Below are 18,930 nucleotides of genomic sequence, written 5' to 3'. Positions count from 1 at the left end.
GTTTCAAACCAAACATTGTTAAAAAACAGTCACATACATGATTATAAAATCATAGACAGGAGTAAGAAAAGTTAACTATATTTTGGGTATCCTTCACATATTCATTAAAATTTGACTAGATACTATCTTAATAGACAACCATTCACTGTTCACACATTTTCCAAGTTTAAAAACAAATCACATTATTATACTGAAAACACTGAGCAATAAAAATGTTTAATTATCATAGATTACTATAAACTTTGGGAATTAACTTTTAAAGTTCAGCAGAATATTAGGTACTTAAGAACATTTGAGTGATAAGTACAATAGTTTAAATTTATAAGAATTAATGTCTATATAATCTCCTTGAGTTCAGAGTACTAAATCTCACTTTCATCACCATCTTAAATTCAGACTTTATTAATGTGAACAGGGAAACACAAACCTTATTTTTAGTGAACAAAGAAGAGACCATTGCCTTTACAGTGCAGTAACTAATTATTTATTATCTTGAGTCATGGAACAAGTAGAAACAGAGCTAAATACAATAATCAAGACTTTTTTGGAGGGTATCAGGCACATTTAAACTATAAATTAATATTAACAGAAGGCACTTGAAAAGATTTTTGATGGGCTTTGCAACCAATGTTTTCTATGACAATGGCAAACTTTGTAAACAACTGCACAAAGATGGCTCGAATACCATGAAGCTTCCTATTTTATTCAAAAAGTGATATTTAGCATATAAAAACAGGGTAAATTAAGATGTTAATATATTAAACAATTAGTTTACAAAGATTTAAAATTATAGATATATTACAAAACAGCTCCATTATAAAAATTATTTCTGCAAACAAGAAATAAAAACAAATTAAACATAGTACAAAAAGTCTCTCTGTTAATCAGCATATATTAGCTGGGAGAAGGGGAGAAAAGTCTTAGACCTGAAATCTAATAGCTTCATAACATAAAGTATTCCTAATTAAACTTCACATACGTATTTAACACTGAAATATTTTTAAAAATTGAAATTTCCAATAATTCCTCATTTCAAGGCCACTGAAACAAAGTTCACATTGTTAAATTTCTGTGGTGTGTCACTTAAGAGTCCAAGGATATCTGGGTTAACTCAACACATCCATATTCTGCTTACGGTGCTTCCACTGAACAATACATTCTGTTGTGCTTTCTCCTTGACTTTGCTAATAGAGAAATCAGCACTCAATGCCATGTCACAATGTCTAGGATTCATTCGTGAAATGAGAGGATGTTGATTTGCTGCAGATGTGGTTTGAGTCTCCAAGGATAAATAGCTCTTGGGATATGATTGCTATGACAATGTTGTTGCTAGGATAATTCCAAGGATCACAAGCAAAATAATTACACAAATAATAATGATCATCATTTTCTGTAAGATAAAGAAAAACATTAATTTGCAATATATCAAAGAAAAAAATCAACCATGTCATTTCCTAACAAAATTCTTCCAGAATTTGGGATAGTTTAAAATATGTCCAAAATTGAAGAAGAAGAAAAAAAGACCATGCTCTCTGATCATAAACCAAGAAACTGTAAATTAATTTTAAAAATTAAAAAAATATATATATAAGTCCATTATCAAGGAAGAACTCCCAATGTCCTAGAAAAGGGGACAAAAAGGAAAACTACAAAGGTAAAGCATTAAGTTCTAGACACATGTGTATTACATTAAATTAAATTAATAAATTATGTTATTGAATCAACTAATTGCTCTTGGAGGGAGAAGACATCATGTGGGCTCCTAATAAACATTTTACTTTGATCATAATAAAATCCCAGAACTTTTGTAATTGGATGCATTGCACATATTTTAAATGCACTTTAAATAAATCTATTTCTCATTGGCTGAAAAAATCCTTTTTATTGATGTTTTTACATTTAAGTATGACACGTGTGTTAAGAAATCAATGAGACATAACTCATCCACAGGTTAGAAGCAGGATACAATATAGCATCTACCTTTTTTTCTTTTTTTAATTAACAAGCATCCTCACACAATTGAAAGACTTACGAAATCTAGTCTCCTCCAGGAGACATGTCTGAGGGAGAAGGAAAGAAGACAAAGATGAAAGGCACACCACGCTGCATGTTCTTCGTGTTCTCTTTTTAAAAAGCTGGGATTCATCATCTTAAATTGTAGTTATCAAATGTATGCCACAATTTAATCTAAGAAGTCATACCTGCTAAGCCTGGATAGCTCTAAATTAACACTAGCAGGCTGTGAGCTCTGTTAATTCTGGCATGATTCATGAAGATGGGTGTGGACAGGCCCTTCAGTGAACTTTCAAGTGAATTCCTCAGAACCGAGGGAGAGTGGCCTTTGGGATACCCCCTCTCCTGCAAATTTTATGTTCCACATTCACATTACGTATATTTCCTGGAAAGCCCTGACTATGCTATTATCTTCTTTATATGTTTTACTAGAACTTCTCTTAACACCTTTCTAGAGGGACGTCTTTTTCTTTGGGCCATCAATATTTGTCCTTCACCTCCAGAACCTGGGCTCGCTGTCTTTCCCATTGTGTGCCAAGCCTGATAATCTCACTCTGCCTGGGAGCATCTCAGAGAATGGCCCACTGTGGACACATGCCGACTCTCACTTGCAATCGTGCTGTTTGCCAAGTATCTGAGTACTACACAGGTGTGTACTTTCAGAATGGCTGTTAAAAGCATGGCATTTAGGGTATAAGTATTCAGACGTCATTCCTGTACCCCAAATGTCATATATCTAACAACCACGGTCATCTCATCTCCTGGTGATAGCTCCAGCCAAATGCCTGGGCTTCTCCTCAGTGGAGAGAATACACTCTTGGGAGTCAATCCAATTTTGCGTTCAAGTCACGGTTCCATCACCAACTATATATAAATCTCTCAGCCTGTCTCCTTATACATAAAATGGGGCATCCCACTCATGTTGCAGGGTTGTAGGGACCAGGACTACCTCTGTAAAGCAGCCTTGCATCTTGGCACATCCCACAAAGCAGGCAGGTGGGGTACATTGTCTAGCCTATAGGAAAGCCTCAATGAGTTTTTGCTAAAGGGTGAAAGTATAAATTAATTTTTTACAGCATAATTAAAGACATCAACCACTGTTTTCACATACAAAAATAACTGATGGTATGTATTTTGATCTGTTTTTTATGAGTGAGTTAGGATCATTTAACGGTCATTTTTCTTTACAGGCACTAGGATGAAATGACCAGCCGGGCCTACGGCACAGGACCAGGCCCCATTCCTCAGGGTCACACTGAGAGGAACCTTCTTTTAGTCAACATCAATACCAAGTAGCATTCATGAAAAGTAACATATTTGGGTGGGTCCAAGCTAAAAACTGTAATTTATCTTCAGTATAACCACATTAAACTAACCATATTATGGCCATTAGGAAAAATTAAGAGAATACATATTTTAGAAAGAATTATGAATATACTGAAAAATACCATTACATTAGTGAAGAAAAATCACATATACCATTTTTCAGCAAAGCTAAGAGAAAAGCATTAGGAAAGATACATAAACATTCTGCCTAATAAAAACAGTGCATAAAGAGTTCTTTCTGCCTTCTAAAGAACAGGATATTAACAAATGCAACATCCCAGAACATATTACTGGAATAATTTCAAGTGCAATTTTGTGGCTTGCATAAATATCTGAACATTAACTGTGCAAGCTCCTCATCTATCAATTACGTACACTAAGAGTCACAGATGCTCAGGTTAAGTCTTAAAGACTGAAAAGCAGTAGTGAAACTTGACTGGACAAGGGATTCCTTTCTGTCATAACATCGTATTTATAAAAAAGCACCACAGACTATTAAGTCTGCAGTCACTTTCATAACATAGGAATGAATTCTCCAGGGATACTCGTCATAATCTAGATACTCTGGGGCATTTCATAATATTCTAATTACAATGATTATGCCAAACATTTACAGAGAAATAATGAGAATGTCCAAATTTAATACACCAGACAGCATCCTAACTTAAAAGGGAATGCAGGAAGGATGGCTCCAATTGCATAAGAAAACCAGAGGGAAAAACAAAATCAACAAAGTTTGCGAAAAGTTGATATATACAGTGAACAAAAATAATAATATTTAAAATAAACTGAATATCTTTTACATTCAGAATTAGTTAAGAACAGGCATCCTAACTAAATACACAGTTTTTACTTTAATAGGAAATATTTTTAAACAAAATAGATGCTTCTAATTAGAAAAGCTAGACAAAGGATTTAAATTTCAGCCAATGTCTTTCACAGCTTTAGTTCCATTCCCTCAATTCCACAGTAGAATAGCGAGACAGCGTATTTTATAAAGCAACTTAAGTTGTTGCAATTTTTATAAAAGCTAAAATTTAAGAGATAAAACATTAAATGTCAGGTTTTTAATTGAGAATCAATCTTCACGGGTATGGTTACAACATTAATAAAGGGCCCACTGTGTCCAAACAGTGAAATGGTCTCCCTAGATCGGAAACAAAACACAGAGACCAAGGAGCTGCTGCCTCCCATACTACCACATTAAAGGGATAAAAGTCAACCTAGAAAGCTTAAAAACTGTTGAAGAGGGTGACCTTGGCTTAAAAATGAATTACCACCCAGCCGAGCTTTATTCTCAGTAAACACAGTGGCTGGAGACTAGAACCCAGCAAGGCAGGCAAGCACACCCCCACAGCATCATGCACTACTCAGCGAACAGACTTCTATTATTTTCAAGTATGTTAAAATTGGGCAAGCAGTACTACTGGTTAATTACAAAAATTAATAAGTAAATTAGTTGATTAGTTACTTACTGCCATCCTGGCAGAGAGGCATGCACACTGACGTTATCCACACCATCATTTGCCAACTGATAAACCAATAATTAGAGCAATTACAGCAGCAAGAACCACTGACACAGCAACAATTATCCACTTTTTCTGTGAAAGAAAAGCAAGCTAATGATATCATGGTTAATTTTACATCACCTCATCAAAAGACAACCTTCATTTAAAATAAAACAATCCATCAGAACTCACTTTAAAATCTAAGTTACAGGGCATGTCCTTAATCCTGTTCGGCAATTTTTAGTTCACAAAAAGAGTGACTTAATTTAATAAGGCCAGACTATTTGGAGATAAACTGCTGTATGACTCTTAGAATATTAGGCTTCAGCAATGAGAGAGCAGCATAATCATATAATTTTGATAAATTTCTGATGGACTCAGACACACAGTTAAGTTTTTCATGTATATGGAGCTATGTAGCCAGCTCAGTAAACTAAGAAATTAGATGTCTATCTAGTCAGTCCCTATTCTCTTTCAACATGCAGACTTGCATCTCCTTTTTGTTCACTGCTGACAGTTATACCCTTCACTGCTCCAGACATACCACATAGAAAAAAATCAGTCCAGTAGTGCTGCCTTACTACCTGGGGCCCCACGCAGCTCCCCTGGGAATAACAACAGGGAGCCAGGATAGGGGACAACCAACACCTGAGCCAGAAGCCACAGCAGAGCTGGAAAGCAGCGAAGTGAGAAGTGAAGCAAGCTGGGTGGGTTGTCAGGTATTTAATCAAAAAGACAGTGATCATTTTTGAAACAGGCATCACATTGCTGACTAGCTTACACTCTGGGTAATGTGCAGATCCCAGGCACCTTGCAAAGTCAGGCTGACTCAGAAGAGTAAGAATGAAAACCTAGCACATCTGCCTCTTTCCTCTTTGTAAAACCAATGAACTCTTCACTAGAATTTTCACGAATTGGTATGTTTAGGTCATGGGGAAAAGGAAAGGAACTGCCTTTTTTTTTTTAATGAAAGTTGATTTTGTGCCTGGAACTAAGCTAAGCACTTAAAACATGTAACTTATCACTCCAATTTATGTTAAGGGTCAGTATTTTTAAAAGCAGTAACAGAGATAATGTGAGAAATATGTCTTATATTTCAAAGATAATGAGCATATTTAGATATGCAGGGAAATTCAGGGTGACAGGCTCTCCAGGCTAACATCACAGTGAGCCATACATCTTCACTGAGAACATCCCACACAATTAGCTACAGGAGAGTCTGCACACACAATCTGACTCTGCACTTTTCCTAACACTGACATCATGGTAGACATGTCCCCTAACCTGCATGGGGCAACCAGCCTCTGCAAGATGCACTATAAACACAAATCTTCCTCAGGGAGGTGGGAGGCGACACACACTCAATGCAGTGCTGGGCCACTTGCATCAATCTCCCCACCACAGAGAAAAAAACAACTGCTGGGTGAGGACAGGCAAAGAGACACATGGTTTCCTAGTTCCTGGGTCGAAACTTAAGCTTTGTAGTTTCATAGTTTTCCTAGAAGACCTCTCATTCACACACAACGCTCTTAAAATTCAGATAAAGATACTAAAACTCACTTACAAAGCTTACATCATCCTCAGCATCTCTGAACATTAACAGGAGGGGACAATGTGGAAAATCCATAATCTGTCAAGTTTCAGAAGCATTATGATAAAATACCTAAATTAGTACAGTAAGTTTTAAATTCTGCCCCAGTAACAAAAAAAAAAAATTTACATAGGGTTCCCTTAACCCTTTTGAATGCAAAGTATGTGGATCTTAAGAGAAAGGGACTTCCTTCTTTTGAGCATCCATTTAAGTGGATGCTACATAAGATTTTAGGTCTGCAGTCTCAGATAATTCTCGTTTCCTCCAAACCAAAGAATAAGTAAAAAAACCTAAATAAAGACTAAACATTCACTGGATAAAATGCATACCCAACAACTGTTCAGAGAATTTCCAATCCCATCAGTTTTGGAATTCTCTCCAAATAGTGACCCAAAAAACAGAAATCTAACATTCAACCTCATCCAACCCAGAAGAGAGGATACAGTCCTGACTTGTAGCTGTGGAGGGTTTTAATTACTTCAAACACAAAAGGGCTTATACTCAATATAATTTATCTAATAAACTTAGATTTTTTAGCAAAAAGAATTATTTTAGTTTTAAAACAAAACGTTTATTTATGGATTTTTTATTTCTTGGAATACCTTTTAGTAGGTTAACATTAATTACAACATGACGCCAAATGAAGAGAAAAACGCACTTTAATTCTTAAAAACCAAACTCACCCTTCTTGCTTTGCTCTGATATTTAATAGCTTTTTTAGTTTCTTCTTTAGCATGTTCTACATAGTCTGCAGCATTCATAACATTTTTTTCTATGTTGTTGATCATTTCCCCCTTAAAACAAAACATTTCAAACTTAGAGGACATTGTCAAATGACTTAATTATATATCTTAAGATAACCACATCACAACATTTTTATATAAACATAATGTGCATGTAATGGACACCAAATTTTCTTTTTCACATTTACAAAAAGGTAAAAGGTGAGACCATTAAAAATTTGCCAATATAAAGCAATCAAAATTCAATTTATATTTTAAAAAGAACTAAAAGGGATAGGCAACAATGTTGATAATTAAAGGCATATCAGGTAGATTTTGAGATATGCTTTAATATGTGAACACTTTTTACAGATGAGCACAGTGAACGAAAGGCAGCTAGCTTTAGGTTAAACTAATATTTTACTACTATACACAAACACACAATATACAAAGAATGACATCTTTTCTAAGCGGTGGAAAATTGTTCCTATTTCTTTAAAATATCAGTAAACTAAGTATAGCTTATGTTTGACACTAAATTGACTAAATTAATGAGCAAAAACATAAACTGAGGTGAATCCAGTGAAATGTCAGGGGAGAAAACACATTACCTGGTTTCTGTCCACCAGCAGACATACTCTGCAGCAGTGAATAGTAAAGCATTGAAGAATGATGCACAATTAACTTATTCACAAATTAAACTTACTGGTAAGTTCTGACTATACATATATTTTGAATTAGATGAATCGATATAATGTAATAATAATAGATTTTAAAAAGGAAACAATGAAACAAGGCTAAGAATACAGGGATTTTTCTAATGAAGTTTAATGCAATGCATTTGGAATAGAATAGTAATAATTAAAGTCTAAGGTACTATAAAATCTTCAATAATTATAAAAATAATCTACTATTCTTATTGTCTAATTGGTTTCCTTTGGAGTACTTACTGAAAATAAGCTGGTAGTCATCAGACCCCAAATTCTGCATTTCTCATACCACAAATGGCCATGGGTTCCACTCGAAATCAAAAAGGAGTAAAACTGTTCCCTCTCTGTCCCCCCCTGTGGTTGTTAGTTTTCTTCTAGCAAATGCATAGTGCTTGAGCTGTTCACATCCATTTTAGGATAAAGTTCCTCAAAATAAACAGTGTTCTTCAAAAGATTATTGAAGCATGTGGAAATGAATACTGTACATGGGTAGATTTCCTATCCCACTTTTCATAGTCCAGGCAGTCACAGAAAACAAGCCGATCAGATTAGAACCTTTCTGGAGGACTGTGCCAGCCAAAACAGATCCTGAAACCCAGTCTCAGGAGGAGTGAGAAAGGGATTGCTTCACTCAAATCTGATCTGAATGCTTCCCCTACAGCTGGTGGTCAACGGGATCCCAACCAGCCACTGAATCAGCGAATGGTGGAGTCCCGTGGTAGGTCCTCATTCAGAGTCAGGAGAACACGTGTGACCAGGTCCATACACCTAACAGATATGCACCATCTTGTCTTTTACAATGAATGTTACAATTTTTTAAAAATTGTATTAACTCTTTGGGTATCTCAGAGGAGTCTCTCCACACCTCCTTCCTTTCCCTGCCTGTGTTACTAAACAGACTGAGGACAAGTAGTAAGTACAAACTTTTACTTGTCATGAATTGTATCCCTTTTGGGGTTTATTCTTTTAAACATTTCTTCCAATTATTTCTATAATATATGCTCCTTGCAGAAAACTTGAAAATATACACCTTTAGAGAAGAAAATTAAAATTCCCATAGTCCCACTATCATTACACTATTGGGTATATTTCTTTCCTTCTGTGAATACTATTTGATGTAGCCAAGTCCATGCCATGTATATGTGTGTGTGTATTTATATATATAGTAATTTATATTTATACATATGTATGGACATATACATAGAATTTTTGTATCTCCCTTTATCTAAACTTAAAATTCCAGCACAAACATTTGTACATTTCATTAAATATTCTCCATGAACAAAAGGTTATGTTGCCTATGGTTGCCTACAAGGCTGACCTATGACATACCATAATTTAATTAACTAGACCAGTCTCTCACTGCTGAAAATTCAAGCTGTTTCCAGCACTTCGGTATTAACATATAACACTACAATTAACTTTTGAGTTTTGAGACTGGGTCCAGAATAAGGGCTTTGCCAGATATAGTGGGATCAAATACAAGATTTTACGCAAAACTATTATCTATTGTAGAGAAGTAGAGACATCTGTAGTTACCTGAGTCTCAACAAACATAGCCATATCCATGAACATTTCATGCAACTCTCGGATACTGGTCTCCAGCTTCATAATGTCTTTGTGACGAGACTCAATTTCATTGAGAGCTTGTCTAGTAATTTGTGAATCTGATATAATCTTTGAAAATCAAAAATAAAAGAGAATATTAATAAACTTACGACTGGTAAGGATGTTAAAGAAAAAACATCTACCTGCATAAGAAGGCATGCAGCCGCCATGCCATGTGAGCACTCACGTCGGACGTGAAGATGGAGGGCTTCCCGCTCTCCAGCATCTCTTCCAGCTCATCGTCAGTGGTGGTCCTTCCAGCTAAAAGAGCAACAGTGTAAAACTCTACTCAGAATCTGGCATTTTTAAAACAATGGCTTTTTCAGCCATAAGTTAGCAACTAGAATCTGAGTTGCTAACATTTTCAACAGTGTGTTCTTAGGCAGGTGTTAAAGATGAGAAATGAACCCAAGACTGAGAAGCAGGAAAAATAAGACACTCAAGAGAACTTCATCACTGGAATGAGTAATAAGATCTCTTTTTAGTATTAATGAGAAACAACTGTGAAAGGAAATAAATAATGTTTTAGCACATCAGTTTTCCTAAAAATTTAACTCTGGAGGAGGCAAAGTTTTTGAGGAAATAAGACTGTGGCCTGAGAAAGTGTAAGGCAGAGGGCAGAGGAGGGGGACAAGGTGTCAAAGATGTTTAGGATATAGAATTAATTGGATTTTCTGCTACACTAGACAGGAAGGCAGATGGAGAAGGCAAAGACCAAATATGTGTATGAGCAGAAGGATGTGAATCACTTACAGCATGGCCTGCGAGAACCTCCCACACCAGTTCTCCGTCCTTCCCCATATGCTGACTTAACACAGCAGACTTTGAGCTCCATCCCAAGCCTGGCCTAGTGCGCACAGAGCAGGGAGACATCCTGTAGGGGAAAGGGAAGCTCTGCAGAGACCACATGCTCTGCGGTGCCTCGGTGCATCCCAGCAGCCCGGGCCAGAGCGCACGGAACAGAGAGAAGTCCTGCAGGGGAGGTGGAAACTCAGCAGAGACCACACCCTGTGGTACCGCCCCGTGATCCGGCAGCCCAGCAGAGTCCAAGCTGACCAGAGAAGTGGCTCCCTGGAGAGGCCCAAGACCCGAGGGAACCACACACACAAGGCACTAGAGGCCAACTGAGCAGTCACAGAGGTAGCCATACCAAATTGGCAACCACAGAAACATCTTAGTTAGTCAACAGTGTCAAACTTGTGGACTGTGAATCCCCCTGCCACAATGAATAAATATCAAAAAAAAGATACCAGAAATACAAAACATCAAGAAAATACACCACCAAAAGTTAATAAATCTCAAGCTCTAGATCCTATAGAACAAGAAGCCCTTGAAATGACTGACAAGGAATTTCGAGTGATAATTCTAAGGAAACTGAATGAGATACAAGAAAACTCAGCTAGACATCATGATGAAACAAGGAAAAGTATACAGGACCTGAAAGAGGAAATGTACAAGGAAATCAATGTCCTGAAAAAAAATGTAGCAGAACTTGCTGAACTGAAGAAGTTATTCAGCGAAATAAAAAACACAATGGAGAGTTTAACCAGCAGGCTTGCAGAAGCAGAAGAGAGAACCTTTGAACTTGAAGATGGGCTGTTTGAAATAACACAAGCAGACAAAAAAAAAAGAAAAAAGAATCAAAGACATTGAAGAAAATCTGAGAGAGATATCAGACAACCTTAAGAGATCAAATATCCGAGTCATGGGTATTCCAAAAGGGGAGGAAAAAGGAGATTGCATTGAAAAGATATTCAACAAAATAGTGGCAGAAAACTTCCCAGGTATAGGAAAAATCACAGATCTTCACATCCAGGAAGCTCAACGATCTCCAAACGTATCCAACCCAAAAAGGTCTTCTCCAAGACATGTTATAGTCAAATTGGCAAAACTCAGACAAAAAGAGAATCTTAAAAGCTGCAAGAGAGAAGCGTCAAATCACCTATAAGGGAGCCCCAATCAGGCTAATATCCGACTTTTCATCACAAACCCTAAAAGCTAGAAAGGAATAGGATGATATATTCAAAATACTAAAAGACAAAGATTGTCAGCCAAGAATACTCTACCCTGCAAGGCTATCCTTCCGAAATGAAGGGCAAATAGTATATTTCTCAGACAAACAAAAACTGCGGGAGTTCACCACCACACGACCACCCTTACAAGAAATCCTCAAGGGAGTACTGGGTTTGGTTCCTGAAAAATAACTACCACTGCCATAAGAACCCAAGAAAAATCTAAAACCACTAGTATAAAAATGGCATTCATGAAGAGAAAACAAACAAACAAAAACGCTATCTACAACCTAAGGAAACAACAAACACAGAAAACAAACAGTAAATCAGAAAGCAAGGAACAAAACACACCTAAGACAAACAAACAACCAATAAAATACTGGGAATAAATCAACACCTTTCAATAACAACTCTTAATGTAAAAGGCTTAAATTCCCCAATCAAAAGACACAGACTGGCTGACTGGATTAAAAAGGAGGACCCAACTATATGCTACCTACAAGAGACCCACCTCACCCATAAAGATTCACATAGACTAAGAGTGAAAGGATGGAAAAAGATTTACCATGCAAACAGAAAAGAAAAACGAGCTGGAGTAGCTATTCTTATATCTGACAAAATAGACTTTAAACTAAAAACCACAAAAAGAGACAATGAGGGACACTACGTAATGATAAAAGGACCGATCCAGAAAAAGACATAACAATCATAAATATGTATGCTCCCAATGTTGGAGAAGCCAGATTTATGAAACAAACTCTATTAGACCTAAAGAAGGAAACAGACACTAATACCATAATAGCAGGGGACCTGAACACCCCACTGTCAATATTGGACAGATCATCTAGGCAAAGAATCATCAGAGAAACACAAGATCTAAACAATACTCTAGATCAATTTGACTTGGCAGATATCTACAGAATATACCATCCTACGACCTCAGAATATTCATTCTTCTCATCGGCAAATGGATCATTCTCCAGGATAGATCACATATTAGGTCACAAATCAAGTCTCAACAAATTCAAAAAAATTGGAATTATCCCATGTATTTTCTCAGACCACAATGGATTAAAACTAGAAATCAATAACAAATGAAACTCTGGAAACTATACAAACACATGGAAATTAAACAGCATTCTACTTAATGACATATGGGTCCAAGAAGAAATCAAGCAGGAAATCAAAAAGTTTATTGAAACTAATGAAAACAATGATACATCATACCAAAACCTGTGGAATACTGCAAAAGCAGTATTAAGGGGGAAATTTATTGCATTAAATGCTCACCTCAGAAGAATGGAAAGATGGCAAGTGAACAACCTTACACTTCACCTTAAAGAACTAGAAAAACAAGAACAATCCAAATCTAAAGTTAGCAGACGGAAAGAAATCATTAAGATCATTAAGATCAGAGCAGAACTTAATGAAATTGAAACGCAAAAAACAATACAAAAGATCAATGAATCAAAAAGTTGGTTTTTTGAAAAGATAAATAAAATTCACAAACCATTAGCATGGCTAACAAAAAAAAGAAGAGAGAAGATTCAAATAACAAAAATTAGAAATGAAAAAGGCGATATTACAACTGATTCATCTGAAATACAAGGAATCATTCGAGACTACTATAAACAACTATACGCCAACAAATTTGAAAATCTGGAGGAAATGGATAAATTTCTGGACACACACAAGCTCCCAAAACTGAACCATGAAGAGGCAGAAAATTTGAACAGACCCATAACAATAAAGGAGATTGAAGCTGTTATCAGAAGGCTCCCAACAAAGAAAACCCCAGGACCAGATAGATTCACAGCAGAATTTTACCAAACATTCAAAGAGGAATTGACACCAATTCTTTACAAACTATTCCAAAAGACTGAAACAGACGCAAATCTCCCAAACTCATTCTATGAAGCAAACATCATCCTGATACCAAAACCAGGTAAAGATATAACCAAAAAAGAAAACTACAGGCCGATATCCTTGATGAATATAGATGCAAAAATCCTCACTAAAATACTAGCAAACAGAATACAGCAACACATACATAAAATTTTTCACCACGATCAAGTGGGATTCATCCCAGGGATGCAAGGTTGGTTTAACATACGCAAATCAATAAATGTGATACACCATATTAATAAACTCAAACACAAGGACCATATCATCTCTATAGATGCTGAAAAAGCATTTGATAAAATTCAACACTCATTCATGACAAAGACCCTCTATAAGTTAGGTATAGAGGGAAAGTATCTCAACATAATTAAAGCCATATATGCCAAACCCACTGCCAATATCATCCTGAATGGGGAAAAGCTGAAAGCTTTTCCTTTAAGAACAGGAACTAGACAAGGATGCCCACTCTCACCACTCCTATTCAACATAGTGTTGGAAGTACTAGCCAGAGCAATCAGAGAAGAGAAGGAAATAAAGGGCATCCAGATTGGAAAAGAAGAAGTCAAACTGTCCCTGTTTGCAGATGACATGATCCTATATATTGAACAGCCTAAAGCCTCTACAAAAAAACTCTTGGAGTTGATAAATGATTTCAGCACAGTAGCAGGATACAAAATCAACACAGAAAAATCAGTAGCATTTCTTTTCTCCAATAGTGAACATGCAGAAAGAGAAATCAAGAAAGCCTGCCCATTTACAATAGCCACCAAAAAAATAAAATACTTAGGAATGGAGTTAACCAAGGAGGTGAAAAATCTCTATAATGAGAACTACAAACCACTGCTGAGAGAAATTAGAGAGGAAACAAGAAGATGAAAAGATATCCCATGCTCTTGGATTGGAAGAATCAACATAGTGAAAATGTCCACACTACCCAAAGTGATATACAAATTCAATGCAATCCCCATCAAAATTCCAATGACATTTTTCTCAGAAATGTAAAGTACTATCCAGACATTTATATGGAATAATAAAAGACCACGCATAGCCAAAGCGATGCTGAGCAAAAAAAATAAAGCTGGAGGCATAACACTACCTGACTTTAAACTATACTACAAAGCTATAATAACCAAAACAGTATGGTACTGGCATAAAAACAGACACACTGATCAATGGAATAGAATAGAGAATCCAGAAATCAACCCACACACTTACTGCCATCTGATCTTTGACAAAGGCACCAAGCCTATTCACTGGGGAAGGGACTGCCTCTTCAGCAAATGGTGCTGGGATAACTGGATATCCATGTGCAGGAGAATGAAACTAGACCCATACTTCTCACCGTATACTAAAATCAACTCAAAATGGATTAAGGATCTAAATATACACCCTGAAACAATAAAAAGTCTCAAAGAAAAAATAGGAGAAACACTTCAGGAAATAGGACTGGACACAGACTTCATGAATACGACCCCAAAAGCACAGGCAACCAAAGGAAAAATAAACAAATGGGATTATATCAAACTGAAAAGCTTCTGCACAGCAAAAGAAACAACAAAGTTAAAAGACAACCAACAGAGTGGGAGAAAATATTTGCAAAATATACATCTGACAAAGGATTAATATCCAGAATATACAAGGAACTCAAACAACTTTACAAGAAGAAAACAAGCAACCCAATTAAAAAATGGGCAAAAGAGCTAAGTAGGCATTTCTCTAAGGAAGATATACAAATGGCCAACAGACATATGAAAAAATGCTCAACATCACTCAGCATCCGGGAAATGCAAATCAAAACTACACTGAGATACCATCTCACCTCAGTTAGGATGGCTAAAATCCAAAAGACTCTGAACAATAAATGCTGGCGAGGTTGCGGAGAAAAAGGAACTCTCATACATTGTTGGTGGGACTGTAAAATGGTGCAGCCTCTATGGAAAATGGTATGGAAGTTCCTCAAACAATTGCAGATAGATCTACCATATGACCCAGCTATCCCACTGCTGGGAATATACCCAGAGGAATGGAAATCATCAAATCGAAGGTATACCTGTTCCCCAATGTTCATCGCACCACTCTTTACAATAACCAAGAGTTGGAACCAGCCCAAATGTCCATCATCGGATGAGTGGATACGGAAAGTGTGGTATATCTACACAATGGACTACTACTCAGCTATAAAAACAAATGAAATACTGCCATTTGCAACAACATGGATGGACCTTGAGAGAATTATATTAAGTGAAACGAGTCTGGCACAGAAAGAGAAATACCACATGTTCTCACTTATTGGTGGGAGCTAAAAATAAATAAATAAATTCACACACACACACACACACACACAAAACCAGGGAGGGGGAGAAGACATAACAACTACAATTCCTTGAAGTTGATATGACAAGCAAACAGAAAGGACATTGTGGGGTGGGAGGGAGGAAAGGGAGGCGGGAGGGAGGTTTCAGTAACGGGCCACAATAATCAACCACATTGTATATCGACAAAATAAAAAAAAAAATTTAAAAAAGATAAAAATTTAACTCTGGCTTGTGGGAAAGGGGGTTAAGCCAAATGCAGCATCTATTAAATGAACATAAATACAGATTACGTAATTAGAACCAGATGCTTTAAAACTTTCCATGTGTTGGTAGTTACTATCTTCCTTTTGAGTTAAATGTGTTAATGCCTTCTAAGAAATATGTACATAGGATTTTGCAAAAATCTAATTCATTCTTACTATTCTTTACATAAATGGATAAATGTCATAATTAAAATATAATTTAATGTGAACGCTCATAGCAGCATTATTCATAATTGTCAAAAAGTGGAAACAACTCAAATATCCATCATCTAATGAATGGCTAAACAAATTGTGATATAAATATGTAATGGAATATTATTTAGCCACAAAAAGGGATAAAGCTGAAACACAGCACAACATAGCTGAACTGTGAAAAACTATGTTAAGTGAAAGACATCAATCACAAAAGAACATATATTGTACGATTCCATTTATATGAAATGTTCAAAATGGGAAAACTTATAGAGCTAGAAAGTAGAACGGTGGTTGCCTTGGGCTTGTGGGAGAGAAACGGGGAGTTAAGATGATGGGTATTCAGTTTCCTTTTGGAGTAACGAAAATGTTCTAAAATTGACTGTGGTAGAATGGGTAAAGGGTCACGAAAATCAACTACAATGTATATTGAGAAGTTAAAATTTAAAAAAATAAAATAAAATTGATGTGGAAAACACTAAAAACCACTAAACTGTGCACATCAAAAATCATTCACATACTATGTGAATTATATCACAAAAAAGTTGTTAAAGTGTCATTTAATGGAAATACACTTAAAATAGTAAATTGCAAAATTCATTTCCTTAATCTTATACTGATTTCTTTTTCTTTTTTTATTTTTTATTGTGGTAATCTTATACTGTTTTGGGAGAGATAGTTCTCAATCATTTTAAATATCTATTCAAAATAGCTCGATAAGGAAATTATCTGGGTTTTTCCTTGCTTTTTAAACAAGATGAAAAATTTTTTAAACAATGCAAAATATAATTGTCAAAACTCAAAACTACTGTTTACTTCTCATGTTAACAAAGCTCTTCCTGTATTCCACCAACACAATTTAAAAAGTTGCAATTACTAAATCAGTTTTTACAAGCTAACAAAAATAAGAAATAACCTGGTGTTATGGAGCATAAAATGCACTACATATTCATAATTCCTTTATCCATAATTCTGAAATCCAAAAAGTTATGAAAAATAGTTTTTTTTCCTAGGTTTGATGTCAAAATTCATTTGATGGCAAAATCTGACCTAAACTGAGCTGAGGCTATTTATAGTCTTAATTTATCCCACATATTGTAAATATTCACGTTTCACAGGAGAAAAATATTAATGTGTTTGATTACAGGGTACAGACCCAGACTGACCAGCATCCTATGCATTGTACCATTTTCCTAAAATCTTAAAAATTCTGAATTCCGAAACACCAAGCATTTTAGATAAAGTACTGTGGACATATATAACATGCCCTGCTCCCAAGAAGGAACTTACCACTTAAAGAAATAAAGAACACAACACAGGAAAAGACATCCGTGATACAAGGCATAAAACCCACCTGATGACAGGGCTGATATAAAAAGGAAAAAAAAGGAAGAAAAATGCTTCTAGGTGCAGAGGTTTAGAGAAGGCCACAGAGAGGGTTAAGAATTTAACAGACTTAAAGGAATTACTAAAAAACTGCCAACATGCATATGATATTTTATTGCTTATAAAACACTTTCACAAATACTACTGCATCTGATAGATGAGTATGATCTCAACAGGTGAAATGGGAAAGGAAACACTGTAAGCAGGGATGACATCACTTAGGAAAGACAGAAGAGAAGCATGTGACAGGTCACGTGGGCTAGGAGGGAGCAAAACCCAACAGCTCTGCAGGAAGACAGCATTAGGCCTTGTATGCCAGGCTGAGGACTCAGCATGACAGAGGAACAACAGACACACACAGTGAGGCCCCTCACACTCACCTCCTAACCTGGGGTCAGTAGTGATTATGACGCCCTCACTTTAAAAAAATAGCAACTTTCGGGCCGGCCTGTGGCTCACTCGGGAGAGTGCGGTGCTGATAACACCAAGGCCACGGGTTCGGATCCCATATAGGGATGGCCGGTTAGCTCACTGGGTGAGCGTGGTGCTGACAACACCAAGTCAAGGGTTAAGATCCCCTTACCGGTCATCTTTAAAAAAAAAAAAAGTAGTAACTTTCACTAAAGTAAAAGTTGTTTTTAAAAACATTTTAACAGAAAAGCAATCTGATTGGCATTATGATTGAACTATCACTTCTGCCAAGATGGAGTGACAGGCACCATGTTTATATTTACCTTCCACTTGAAATAACAACAAAAAACATGGAAAAAAATCTATGAAACAAAGGTTTTCAAGACACTGAACATCACACAACAAACAGTGACTCCCAAGAGAAGAAAAACAGAGAAGGTGAGTTCAATGACTGGCTGCTCAGGTGGGACTGAGGGTGCATGGGCCATGGAGCAAGCAGAGGTAATGCCACTGGAGCCTAAGGGACTCCCTACGTTGAAGAGGCAGAGCTGAGGGGAGACCAAGGCAACTGCAGTTTGCAAGATTACACACTAGAGATGAGAGAGATGCATAGAGAACGCCGGGCACCTTGCTTACTCATCAGGGTACCAACCAGCACACACGTGTCAGGAAACTCTGGGAGAAGATCAGAGGGACGGTGCCCAGCCTTGTGCCCCAGCTGGACCTGAGAACCTCCTGCTGCCATCAGACAGAGTACTCAGAAGGGCCTTACCACAGGAGTGCGGAATAGAAAGCCCTCAAGTAAAGCTGCTCTGGCCCATTTAAAAGCAAGACACAAAAGGATAAAACTGTGTTCAAGTGATTTAACACTCCAAGAGATTAACATTGCAAAACAAGGCCCAGGAATGCTTACACAAATATTAAAAATACAAAATACAAAAATACAAAAATACCCAGCATCCAACAAGGTA

General features: G+C 36.5%; 1 protein-coding gene across 2 annotated transcripts in view; it reads right to left on the bottom strand.

Annotated features, from left to right (window-relative positions):
• Positions 1–814: 814 nt before the first annotated feature.
• The window catches only part of STX2 (syntaxin 2), a 54,682-nt gene continuing 36,566 nt past the window's right edge, over positions 815–18,930 (bottom strand). The window contains exons 7-10 of one of the 2 annotated variants that reach the window (XM_063086288.1): positions 9,666–9,739; positions 9,410–9,547; positions 7,122–7,232; positions 815–1,390 (exon numbers count right to left, since the gene is read on the bottom strand). In XM_063086288.1, coding sequence (XP_062942358.1) covers positions 1,313–1,390; positions 7,122–7,232; positions 9,410–9,547; positions 9,666–9,739 — 401 coding nt within the window. In that variant the 3' untranslated portion in view covers positions 815–1,312. Of the gene's footprint in view, positions 1,391–4,859; positions 4,941–7,121; positions 7,233–9,409; positions 9,548–9,665; positions 9,740–18,930 lie in introns of those variants that run through there. The other variant, XM_063086287.1, reaches the window with a different exon arrangement.

This window comes from Cynocephalus volans, chromosome 2, assembly GCF_027409185.1.
Source record: "Cynocephalus volans isolate mCynVol1 chromosome 2, mCynVol1.pri, whole genome shotgun sequence".
In the NCBI taxonomy this organism is placed as follows: domain Eukaryota; kingdom Metazoa; phylum Chordata; class Mammalia; order Dermoptera; family Cynocephalidae; genus Cynocephalus; species Cynocephalus volans.
Note: the sequence above shows the minus strand (reverse complement) of the source record. Positions and strands in the feature narration are given on the sequence as shown.